This window comes from Tursiops truncatus, chromosome X, assembly GCF_011762595.2.
Source record: "Tursiops truncatus isolate mTurTru1 chromosome X, mTurTru1.mat.Y, whole genome shotgun sequence".
NCBI classification, from domain to species: Eukaryota; Metazoa; Chordata; class Mammalia; order Artiodactyla; family Delphinidae; genus Tursiops; species Tursiops truncatus.
In genome coordinates this window covers 78,303,563-78,317,135 of record NC_047055.1, presented here as the reverse complement: position 1 = coordinate 78,317,135, position 13,573 = coordinate 78,303,563, and the positions used below count along the sequence as shown (strand labels likewise).

At 38.7% G+C, this 13,573-nt stretch overlaps 1 protein-coding gene across 1 annotated transcript in view; it reads left to right on the top strand.

The window, feature by feature from the left end:
- Window positions 1-13,573, top strand: part of TEX11 (testis expressed 11) — a 345,588-nt gene that overhangs the window by 292,692 nt on the left and 39,323 nt on the right. Inside the window, exon 26 of the mRNA XM_033849819.2 lies at window positions 12,813-12,962. Coding sequence (XP_033705710.1) covers window positions 12,813-12,962 — 150 coding nt within the window. The remainder of the gene's footprint in view (window positions 1-12,812; window positions 12,963-13,573) is intronic.

The window sequence follows — 13,573 nt, the reverse complement described above, 5'->3', positions numbered from 1 at the left end:
TTCCCTTGCTGCTTTTAATATTCTTTTTATTTAATTTTTGATAGTTTGATTAATATGTGTCTTGGTGTGTTTCTCCTTGGAATTATCCTGTATGGGACTCTCTCTGCTTTCTGGACTTGATTAACTATTTCCTTTCCCATATTAGGGAAGTTTTCAACTCTAATCTCTTCAAATATTTTCTCAGTCCCTTTCTTTTTCTCTTCTGGGACCCCTGTAATTCGAATGTTGGTGCATTTAATGTTGTCCCAGAGGTCTCTGAGACTGTCCTCAATTTTTTTAATTCTTTTCTCTTAATTCTGCTCTTCAGTAGTTTTTTCCACTATTTTATCTTCCAGGTCAGTTTTCCGTTCTTTTGCTTCAGTTATTCTGCTATTGATCCCTTCTAGAGCAGTTTTAATTTCATTTATTGTTTTGTTCGGCACTGTTTGTTTTTTCTTTAGTTCTTCTAGGTCCATGTTAAAGGTTTCTTATATTTTCTCCATTCTATTTCCATGATTTTGGATCATCTTTACTATCATTTTCTGAATTCTTTTTCAGTTAGACTGCCTATTTCCTCTTCTTTTTTCAGGTCTGGTGAGTTTTTGCATTGCTCCTTCATCTGCTGTGTGGTTCTTTGTCTTCTCGTTTTGCTTAACTTAACGGTGATCGGGGTCTCCTTTTCACAGGCTACAGGTTTGTAGTTCCTGTTGTTTTTGGTGTCTGTCCCCAGTGCCTAAGGTTGGTTCAGTGCATTGTGTAGGCTTCCTGGTGGAGGGGACTAGTTCCTGCGTTCTGGTGGATGACACTGGATCTTGTCTTTCTGATGGGCAGGTCCATGTCTGCTGGTGTGTTTTGGGGTGTCTGTGGCCTTATTATTGTTTTAGGCATCCTCCTGCTAATGGACGGGGTTGTGTTCGTGTCTTGCTAGTTGTTTGGCATAGGGCTTGCTGGTCGTTGAGTGGAGCTGGGTCTTGGCGCTGAGATAGAGATCTCTGGGATATTTTTGCCGTTTGATGTTACATGGAGCTGGGAGGTCTCTTGTGGAGCAGTGTACTGAACTTGGCTCTCCCACCTCAGAGGCACAGCCCTGATGCCTGGCTGGAGCACCAAGAGCCTGTCATCCACACAGCTCAGAATAAAAGGGAGAAAAGGGGAAGAAAGAAAGAAGAAGGTAAAATTAAAAAAGGAAAATAAAATAAAGTTATAAAAATAAAGTATAATTATTAAAACAATTATTTTAAAAAATTAATAAATTTTTTATAAAAAAAAGAGAGGAAGAGGAGAGCAACGAAACCAAAAAGCAAATCCACCAATGATAAGAGTGCTAAAAACTATAATAAAAGGGCTTCCCTGGTGGCGCAGTGGTTGAGCGTTCTCCTGCCAATGCAGGGGACACGGGTTTGTGTCCCGGTCCAGGAAGATCCCACATGCCACGGAGCGGCTAGGCCTGTGAGCCGTGGCTGCTGAGCCTGTTTGTCCAGAGCTTGTGCTCCACAATGGGAGAGGCCACAACAGTGAGAGGCCTGCGTACCGCAGAAATATAATAATAATAACATAAAAGAGTTAAAAAACCTATAATAAAAATAAAATACAGACAGAACCCTAGAACAGATGGTAAAAGCAAAGCTATACTGACAAAAACACACACAGAAGCATACATATACGCACTCACAAAAAGAGAAAAAGGGAATAATATATGTATATCATTGCTCCCAAAGTCCACCTCCTCAATTTGGGATGATTCATTGTCTGTTCAGGTATTCCACAGATGCAGGGTACATCAGGTTGATTGCGGAGATTTAATCCGCTGCTCCTGAGGCTGCTGGGAGAAATTTCCCTTTGTCTTCTTTGTTCACACAACTCCTGGGGTTCATCTTTGGACTTGGACCCGCCTCTTCGTGTAGGCCTCCTGAGGGCGTCTGTTCTTTTTTCAGACAGGACAGGGTTAAAGCAGCAGCTTATTCTGGGGCTCTGGCTCACTCAGGCTTGGGGGAGGGAGGGGTACGGAGTTCGGGGCAAGCCTGCCGCGGCAGAGGCCTGTGTGATGTTGAACCAGCCTGAGGCACTGTGTGTTCTCCTGGGCACTTTGTCCCTGGATCACGGGACCCTGGCAGTGGCGGGCTGCACAGGCTCCTGGGAGGGGAGGTGTGGATAGTGACCTGTGCTTGCACACAGGCTTCTTGGTGGCGGCAACAGCAGCCTCAGCATCTCATGCCCGTATCTGGGGTCCGCGCTGGTAGCCGCAGCTCGCCCCCGTCCCTAGAGCTCCTTTAAGCGGCACTCTTAATCCCCTCTCCTTGCGCACCAGGAAACAAAGAGACAAGAAAAAGTCTGTTGCCTCTACGGCAGCTCCAGACTTTTTCCCGGACTCCCTCCCGGCTAGCCGTGGCGCACTAGCCCCCTTCAGGCTGTGTTCCCGCAACCAACTGCAGTCTTTTCCCTGGGATCCGACCAAAGCCGGAGCCTCAGCTCCCAGCCCCCACTGGTCCTGGCGGGTGAGCAGACAAGCCTCTCGGGCTGGTGAGTGCTGGTCAGCACTGATCCTCTGTGCGGGAATCCCTCCACTTTGCCCTCCGCACCCCTGTTGCTGTGCTCTCTTCCGTGCCTCCAAAGTTCGCCGTCCCCACACCGTGTCCACTCCCCTGTCTCTACCCGCAAAGGGGCTTCCTAGTGTGTGGAACCTTTTCCTCCGTCACAGCTCCCTCCTACTGGTGCAGGTCCCATTCGTATCCTTTTGTCTCTGTTTTTTTCTTTTTTGTTTTGCCCTACCCAAGTACGTGGGGGGTTTCTTGCCTTTTGTAGGTCTGAGGTCTTCTGTCAGCATTCAGTAGGTGTTCTGTAGGAGTTGTTCCACATGTAGATGTATTTCTGATGTATTTGTGGGGAGTAAGGTGATCTCAACGTCTTACTCTTCCACCATCTTTAAGCTCCCCTCTCCGTGACTGTTTAATTGTTTGAGGACCTGCCAGACCATTTTCCTAAGTGGCTGCACCATTTTATATTGTCACCAGTTGTGTAAGGCTTCTGATTTCACCACCAGCTTGCCAACACTTGTATTATCTGACTTTTTGATTCTAGCCATCCTTCTGAGTGTAGAGGGATATCCCATTGTGGTTTTGATTTCCTGATGACTGATTTTCTTTTTTAAAAAATTAATTTATTTATTAGTTATTTTTGGCCGTGTTGGGTCTTCGTTGCTGCACGTGGGCTTTCTGTACTTGTGGCACACGAGGGCTACTGTTCGTTGCAGTGTGCGGGCTTCTCATTGTGGTGGCTTCTCTTGTTGCAGAGCATGGGCTCTAGACACTCGGGCTTCAGTAGTTGTGGCTCGGGAGCTCTAGAGCACAGGCTCAGTAGTTGTGGTGCACGGGCTGAGTTGCTCTGTGGCATGTGGGATCTTCCCGGAGCAGGGCTCAAACCCCTGTTCCCTGCATTGGCAGGTGCATTCTTAACCACTGCACCAGCAAGGAAGTCCCAATGACTGATTTTCTTGACAACTAATGGTATTGAGCATTTTTTCATATGCCTATTGGCGATTTGTACGTATTTTTTGTAGGAATGTCTGTTTAGATCGTTTGCCCAATTGTTAATTGTTTTTTAAATTATTAAGTCATAAGAGTCCTTTATATATTCTAGATGCAGGTCCGTGATCAGATATATGACTTGCAAATATTTTCTCCCATTCTGTGGGTTTTTTCCTTTTCTCAGTAGCATCCTTTGAAGCACTTTTTTTTTTTTTAACTTTTATGAGGTACAATTTATCTATTTTTCTTTTCTTGTTCCTGCTTCTGGTGTCATATCTAATAACTGCCAATCCAAAGTCATAAAGGTTTACTCCTATGTTTTCTTCTAAACAGTTTTATAGTTTTAGTTCTTACATGTAGGTCTTTGATCCATTTTGAGTTAACTTTTGTATGTGGTATGAAGTAGGGTCCAGTTTCATTATTTTCCATGTGGCTATACAGATCCATTTTTTTGAAAAAGCTATTCTTGGGAATTCCGTGGTGGTTCATTGGTTGGAACTCTGCTTTTACTTCTGAGGTTGCGGGTTTAATCCCTGGAACTAAGATCCTGAAAGCCATGCGGCACAGCCAAAAAGGAAAGAAAATAAGTTATTGTTTCCCCATTGGATGGTCTTTGTCTCCTTGTAGAAAATTGTTGACCATAGACACATGGAAATGTTAGTCTCCAAATGTGTTCTTTTTCTTCTTTGTGTGTGTGTGTGTGTGTGTGTGTGTGTGTGCGTGTGTGCGCTCTTCTTTTTCAAGATTGTTTTGGCTATTCTGGATCCCTTGAATTTCCACATGAATTTTAGGATCAGCCTGTTAGTTTCTGAAAAAAGAAAAAAGCCAGCTGGGATTCTGGTAGGGATTCTGTTGAATATATAGATCATTTTGAGGGGTATTGCTATTTTAACAATGTCAAGCCTTCTAATCCATGAACATGGAATATTTTTCCATTTATTTACATCTTCCTTAATTTCTTTCAATGATGTTTTAAAGTTTTCAGTGTACAAGTCCTGCACTTCTTTAATTTAATCCTAAATAGTTTATTTTTGATGGTATTATAAATGGAATTGTTTTCTTAATCTTATTCTCATTTTGCTCATGGCTATTGTATAGAAATAGAATTGATTTTTGTACATTAATATTATTAAACTTCTTTATTAGTTCTAATGGTATTTTACTGGAATGCCTAGGAATTTTATTTACAAGATCACATTGTGTATTAATAGTTTCACTACTTCTTTTCCAGTCTCGATGTTTATTATTTCTTTTTCTTGCCTAATTTCTTTAGGTAGGACTTACAGTACAGTGTTGAATAGCAATGGTAGGGGTGGGCATATGTGTCTCTTTCTTCATCTTAGAGGGAAAGAATCCAGTCTTTCACCATTAAGTATGTTTTTAGCTGTGATTTTTTCATAGATGCCCTTTATCTGGTTGAGGAAGTTCCCTTCCACTCCTAGTTTGTTAATTGTTTTTATCATGACAGTGTTTTATCAGGTTTATTGGATTCTGTAAAATGCTTTCCACCTCTATTGAGATCATCATGTAGTCTCTGTTTTGTTGATATGGTATATTATATTAATTGGTTTTCACTTGTTAAAGCAACCTTACATTCCTGGGAAAAATCCCACTTGATCACACTGTATAATTCTTTTATATGTTTCTGGATGCAGAATACTAGTATTTTGTTGGGTATTTTTGTGTCTATATTCATAAGAGACCTTTGTCTAATTTTCTTTACATGTGATATCTTTGTCTGGTTTTGGTATCATAGTAATCCTGGCCTTATAACATAAGTTGTGAAATGTTCCATCCCTTTCAATTTTTGAAAGAATTAGTAAACACTTAGTATTAATTATTCTTTAAATGTTTGCTCCAGTCCTGTGGTGAAGCTGTATAAGCCTGGACTTTTCTTTTTCTGTAGTTTTTTTTTTTTAATATTTATTTATTTATTTATTTTGGCTGTGCCGGGTCTTAGTTGTGGCATGTGGGATCTTTACTTGTGGCATGCAGAATCTTTAGTTGCGGCATGCAGGCTCATAGTTGTGGCATGCGAACTCTTAGTTGCAGCATGTATGTGGGATCTAGTTCCCCAACCAGGGATCAAACCCAGGCCCCCTGCATTGGGAGTGTGGAGTCTTACCCACTGGACCACTAGGGAAGTCCCTGTAGTTTTTAAAATTACTAATTCAATGTCTTCCTTCATTATACATCTATACAGATGTCTGTTTCTTCTTGAGTCAGTTTCAGTAGTTTGTCTTTCTAGGAAATTGTTCATTTTATCCAGATTGTCCAATTTATTGGCATACATTTTCTTTTTTTTCTTTTTTTTTTGCTGTACGCGGGCCTCTCACTGTTGTGGCCTCTCCCGTTGCGGAGCACAGGCTCCGGACACACAGGCCCAGCGGCCATGGCTCATGGGCCCAGCTGCTCCGCAGCATGTGGGATCCTCCCAGACCGGGGCACGAACCCGCGTCCCCTGCACCGGCAGGCGGACTCTCAACCACTGCGCCACCAGGGAAGACCCTTGGCATACATTTTTCATTGCATTCCTTTGTAATCCTTTTTATTTCTCTAAGGTTGGTAATGATGTCTCTTTTTTTGTTTCTGATTCTAGCAATGAGGCTTCTCTCCTTTTTTCTTAGTCAATCTAGCTAAAGTTTTGTCAATTTTGTTTGTCTTTTTAAAGAATCAGCTTCTGGTTTCATTAATTTTCTCTATTGTTTTCCTATTCTCTCATTCATTTCCACTCCAATTTTTATTATTCTCTACCTTCTACTTCTTTGGGTTTAGTTTGCTCTTAACTAATGTGGAGGGTTATATTATTGATTTGAAATCAATTTTTCCTTCTTTTAAGTTTCATTTTATTTTTTTCCAGGTTTATTGAGGTGTAATTAACATACAGCACTATATAAGTTTAAGGTGTACAGCATATTTTCTGTAAAGATATAATTAATTATATGTGTATATGTTTACCAATCTAATTATATGTTTATGAATATAATTTTCCATCTAAGCACTTTAGCTGCATCCCATTAGTTTTATTATATTGTGTCTTCATTTTCAAAATATTTTCTAATTTCTCTGTTGATTTGTTTTTTCACCCATTGGTTGTTTAAAAGTGTCTTGTTTACTTTCTGTATATTTGTGAGTTTCCCAATTTCTTTTTTCTTATTCTAATTTCATTCCACTGTGGTCACAGAACATACATTGTATCATTTTATATTTTGAAATTTATGGAGGTTTGTTTTATGACCTAGCATATCATTAATTCTAGAGAATATTCTATATGCATTTGAGAAGAATGTCTATTCTGCTGCTGTTCAGTGTTCTCTAAAGGTCTGGTAGTTCTAGTTGGCTTACAGTGTCTTTCAAGACATGTTTCCTTCTTGATCTTCTAATTGTTCTAAGTATAATTCAGTTTAATAAAATTCAAGAACACCCAACTATATCAATAATTGCATTAAATATAAATCATCTAAATCAGAGGTCAGGACATGTTTCTTAAAGACCCAATAGTAAATATTTTCAGCTAACAGGCCATAGGGTCTCAGGCACAACTACTCCACTCTGCCATTATAGGCAGGAAAATAGACATAGATAATATTTAAACAAATGAACATGACTGGATTCCCAGAAAACTTTATTGCCAAACAAGCGGCCAGCCCATAGATTGTAGTTTGCTCACCCCTGGTCTAAACACACCAATTAAAAGATCAAGAAAAGAAATAAAGAATGTCAGATTGGCTAAAAAATCAACACCCAAAACTACATGCTGTCTATAAGAAACCCACTTATATATGAATACATAGGTAGGTTAAAAATAAAAGGAATTGAAAAAGGTACAATATGCAAACACTAATCCAAAGAAAGCTGGAATGGCTATATTATCAGAGAAGACACTTTAAAGCAAAGAATATTACTAAGGATAAAGAGGGATATAATGAAAAAGTGGTCAATTAAACGTGACAACATAACTATCCTAAATTTGTAATGTACCAAACAACAGAGCTTCAAAATACATGAAACAAAAACTGATAGAACTGAAGGGAGGAATAGACAAATCCACCCTATGGTTGGAGAGAGACTCCAATACAGGAGTCAATAGAATAAGTCAACAGATACTTAACAAGGATATAGAAGACATAACTAACACTATCAACCAACTTGATCTAATTGACATTTATAAAATGCTGTACCCAACACCACCAGAATACACATTTATTTTCAAATGCACGTGGATCATTCAACATAGGCCATATTCTGAACCATAAAACAAACCTGAAAAGAGTTAAAAGTATTGAAATCATGCAAAGTATTTTCTCTTACCATAATGGAGTTAAATGATAAATTTATAAAGTATATGTAAAATATATTTTACAGTTCTATTTTTCCAAATATATATTTGGAAATTAAACAACATACTTCTAGTTGATATGGAGGGAACATATATCAACATATTAAAGGCCATTTATGACGAACTCACAGCTACCATCATACTCAATGGTGAAATACTGAAAGTCTTTAAGATCAGGAAGACAACAAGGATGCCCTCTCTTGCTACTTATATTTAACATAGCAATGGAAGTTCTAGCCACTGCAATCAGACAAGACAAAGAAATAAAGTGCATCCAAATTGGAAGGGAAGAAATAAAACTCTATTTCCAGATGACATGATACTATATATAAGAAACCCTAAAGTCTCCACCAAAAAAGTATTGGAACTAATAAATGAATTCAGTAAAGTTGCAAGGTACAAGATTAATATATAGAAATCTGTTGCTTTTCTATACACTAATAATGGACTATCAGAAAGATAAAGCAAGAAAACAATCGTGAATAAAATCACATCAAAAAGAATAAAATACCTAGGAATAAACTTAACCAAGGAGGTGAAAGACCTATACTCTGAAAACTGTAAAACATTGATGAAGGAATTTGAAAATGATACAAAGAAATGGAAAGATATCCCATGTTCTTGGATTGGGAGAATTAATATTGTTTAAAATGTCCATACTACCCAAAGTGATCTACAGATTTAAGGCAATCCTTATCAAAATAACCCATGACATTTTTCACAGAACTTGAACAAATAATCCTAAAATTTTTATGGAACCACAAGAAACCCCGAACTGCCAAAGAAATCTTGAGAAAAAAGAACAAAGCTGGGGTATCATGCTCCCTGACTTCAGACTGTACTACAAAGCTACTGATACTCAACAAGTGTATAGAAGACATAAATGACACTATCAACCAACTTGATCTAATGGATATTTATAGAATGCTCTGCCCAACAACACCAGAATACACATTTATTGTAATCGAAACAACACATTTATTTGTAATGAAAACAACATGGTACTGGCAAAAAAATAGACACATAGATCAGTGGAACAGAATAGAGAACCCAGAAATAAACCCATGCACCTACGGTCAATTGATCTATGACAAAGGAGGCAAGAATATACAATGGAGAAAAGACAGTCTCTTCAATAAGTGGTGCTGGGAAAACTGTACAGCCACATGTAAAAGAATGAGATTAGAACATTTCCTCACACCATACACAAAAATAAACTAAAAATGGATTAAAGACCTAAATGTAAGACCTGAAACCATAAAACTTCTAGAAGAGAACATAGGCAGAACACTCTTTGACATAAGTCATAGCAATATTTTTTGGATCTGTCTCCTACAGCAAAAGAAATAAAAGCAAAATAAACAAATGGGACCTAATTAAACATAAAAACTTTTGCACAGCAAAGGAAACCATTGACAAAACGAAGAGACAGACTATGGAATGGGAGAAAATATTTGCAAATGATATGATCAATAAGGGGTTAATATCCAAAATATATAAAGAGCTCATACAACTCAGCATCAAGAAAAAAACCAACAAACCAATTAAAAATGGGCAGAAGGGCTTCCCTGGTGGCGCAGTGGTTGGGAGTCCGCCTGCCGATGCAGGGGATGCGGGTTCGTGCCCCAGTCCGGGAGGATCCCGCATGCCGCAGAGCGGCTGGGCCCGTGAGTCATGGCTGCTGAGCCTGCGCATCCAGGGCCTGTGCTCTGCGATGGGAGAGGCCTCAGCAGTGGGAGGCCCATGTACCGGAAAAAAAAAAAAAAGGGCAGAAGTCTTAAATAGACATTTTTCCCAAGAAGGCATACAGATGGCTAACAGGCACATGAAAAGATGCTCAGCATCACTAATCATTAGAGAAATGCAAATCAAAACCACAATGAGATATCATCTCACACCTGTTAGAATGTCTACAAATAAAAAATGTTGGTGGGGATGTGGAGAAAAGGGAACCCTTGTACAATGTTGGTGGGAATGTAAATTGGTGCAGCCACTGTGGAAAACAGTATAAGGTTCCTCAAAAACCTAAAAATAGAACTACCATGTGATCATGCAATTCCCTCCTGGGTATATATCTACAAAAAAAGAAGACAATAATTCAAAAAGATATACGTACCCCAATGTTCATAGCAGGATTATTTACAATAACAAAGATACGGAAGCAACCTAAGTGTCTATCAACAGATGAATGGGTAAAGAAGATGTGGTGTAATATATAAAATGGAATATTACTCAGCCATAAAAAAGAATGAAATTCTGCCATTTGCAACAACTTGGATGGACTTAGAGAATATTACCCTTAGTGAAATAAGTAAGACCGAGAAAGACAAATACTCTATGTTATCCCTTATATGTGGAATCTAAAAAATGAAACAAACCAATGTACATAACAAAGCAGAAACAGATTCACAGATACAGAGGACAAACTAGTGGTTGCCACTGGGGAGAGTGAAGTGGGGAGGGGGCAGGACAGGAGTATGGGATTAAGAGATGCAAACTACTATGTATAAAATAGATAAGCAGGGCTTCCCTGGTGGCGCAGTGGTTGAGAGTCTGCCTGCCAGTGCAGGGGACACAGGTTCGTGCCCCGGTCCGGGAGGTTCCCACATACCGCGGAGTGGCTGTGCCTGTGAGCCGTGGCCGCTGGGCCTGCGCGTCCGGAGCCTGTGCTCTGCAACGGGAGAGGCCACAACAGTGAGAGGCCCGCATACCGCAACAACAACAACAAAAAAAAATAGATAAGCAACAAGGATATATTGTACAGCACAGTGAAATATAGCCATTGTTTTGTAATAACTTTAAACTGAGTGTAAGCTATAAAAATATTGTATCACTATGTTGTATACCCAAAACTAATATAATATTGTAAATCAACTATACTTCAATTTAAAAAACATACTTTTTAAATAATCAAATGGGTTGAAGAGAAATTCGCAGGGAAATTAGAAATAGTTTGAATGGAAGTAAATGAAAACACAGCATATAAAAATTTGGAGGGGGCTTCCCTGGTGGCGCAGTGGTTGAGAGTCTGCCTGCCGATGCAGGGGACTCGGGTTCATGCCCCAGTCCAGGAAGATCCCACATGCCGCGGAGCGGCTGGGCCCGTGAGCCATGGCCGCTGAGCCTGCGCGTCCGGAGCCTGTGCTTCACAACAGGAGAGGCCACAACAGTGAGAGGCCCGTGTACCGCAAAAAAACAAAACAAAAAAAATTTGGAGGATACAGCTAAAGCAGTGTTTAGACAAAACTTTGTAGAAATAAATGCCTCTATTAGAAAAAGAAAGATCTTAAATAAGCCTCCACCTTAGGGAAAAAATTAGCAAATTGAACCAAATCAAGCAGAATGAAAGGAGTAATATAAGAGCAGAAGTCAATAAGATTTAAAACAGAAAATAATAGATAAAATTGATGAAACCAAGAGCTGTATTGTTGTTTTTGTTTGAAAAGATCAGTGCAGTTGAGAAAACTCTAGCCAGGCAGATCAAGACACAAATTAACAATATCAAGAATGATAGTGTAGACATCACTACAGATGCTGCAGACATTAAAAAAAAGATAACAAGGGAATATTCTGAAGAAATTTATGCCCATTAACTTGAAGGGTTAGATGAGATTGACAAATTCCTTGAAAGTCAAACTACCAAAGCTCCCACAAAAAGAAATAGATAACCTGAATTGTCCTATACCCATTGAATTCATAGTTTAAAATCTAGTAAAACATGAAAAGGATAATAGATTATAACCAAGTAAGTTTTATCCTGGGTTCAGCATTGTAAACTCAATCATTTAATTCACCATATCAACAGATTAAGTGACAAGACTCAACATCCATTTATTATAGAAACTCTCAGCTAAACAGGAATAGTAGGGAAGTTCCTCAAGCTGATAAAGACCATCCACAAAAATGAAACCTACAGCTAATGTCATTTTAAATGATGAAAGACTGAATGCTTTCCCTCTAAGGACATAAGTCAAGGATGTCTACTCTCACCACTCCTGGTCATCATCATCCTGGTGGTCCTAGCCAATGCAATAAGGCAAGCGAAAGAGTGGGAAAAGACATACATAGAGTGAAAAAGATCAAATAAAACTATCTGTATTTGCAGAGGACACATGATTCTCTATATAGAAAGTCCAAAGAATCTACAAAAAAGTTATGTGAACTAATAAATGAGTTAAGCAAGTCACAGTATACAGGTCAATATTCAAAAGTTGGTTATAGTTATACATCACTGAAGTTCAATAACAAAAAATACACATCAGTAGTGATAGAAGTCAAAATAGTTGTTAACTCTGCAAAGGTGGTATTGACTGGAAAGGAGCACGAGTGTTGGAAGTGTTCTATATCATGATCTGGGTAGTGGTTTGAACATATATAAAAATTCATCACCCTGTTTGTTTAAGATTAATGCACTTCCCTCAGTTTATTGTATGTATGCTATACCTCCAAACTTTTGAAAACGTTCAGTCTAACAAGGGTGATTGGAAACCATCTCACATAGTATGGTAGATGCTACCTGATACAAGATTCTGCCCATGGCGATAACCAAGAAATATTGTTGACTGACTAAATGAAGCAGTTTGGAAACTTCCCCTTGCTTTGTTTAAAATAAAACCACAGTTGGTTTATATTGCACTGTATTTTCTGGTTAACTCAGTCATTAAAGTAAGGCAGGTAAACGTATTTGAATTAGATAGCAACAAGACTTTTCCAGGCTATTTAGGAATATCATCGTAATAATTTCAGGAAATGTAGACAACTCTAGTGAATGCATTTCAGGGTGTGAAAGTATTGGTGAGTTTATATATTTTAAAATGTAAAAGATCTGTCTACAGGAGCTGGGATAACCTTCAAATTATAAGTAAAATTAATTTTCCTCAATAGGAAAATCTCCCCAGAAGAGAGATTAGAATAGAAGAGAATGATAAAATGTAATCACAGAGAATGTTGCATTTTTGCCTCTTTCTTAGGGGACTTCTCAAGTGATCCATGTGAGACATTGCTTCTGCTGTATGAGTTTGAAGTTAAAGCCAAAATGAATGACCCATTACTGGACAGCTTCCTGGAATCAGTGTGGGAACTGCCTCATTTAGAAAGTAAAACATTGGAAACAATCGCATGTAAGAGCTGTATTTATGTTTTTGGAAGGCTGGTACCCATTTAAGTCGTACTACTTTTTTCTTTCTTCTCTCTCTTCTCTCTTTCCTCCAGGTGGGAAGCAATGTATCCTCATAGCACTTTGTTTCTCCTTCTCTAATGGCATTCTCAAACTATTTTGTATTATAATCGTTTGTGCATTTATCTTTTTCTTTAGGCTCCTTAGGGTCATGAGTAATAATTACTTGTATTTGTTGTACTTATAAACCCTAGCAAAGTGCATTGCTCATATTTATTTTATGTGTAGAATCGAATAATATAACTACACAATAGAGGTAGCTCAAACTTCAGAAAGTTAGTTTTGCTCAGCTAGTTAGAAATAGGCAATCAGCTGCTTCACTAATCAAAAGTAATACACTCTTAGCCGTTTATGAAAGTGTACAGAGAAATATTGGTGATATTTTTAACACAATTGCCAACCTCAAATTTGTCATTGGGCTATAAGTAGTATTGGGGGGCTCAGAGCCTCTATGAGGATATACTGCAAGAAATGGCCTCATTATGTTCCCTTTATATCTTTCACCCTCCTCAGGAGCCTATGTGTGGCTAATAAAGGTATTAGGTAGCCCCAAGT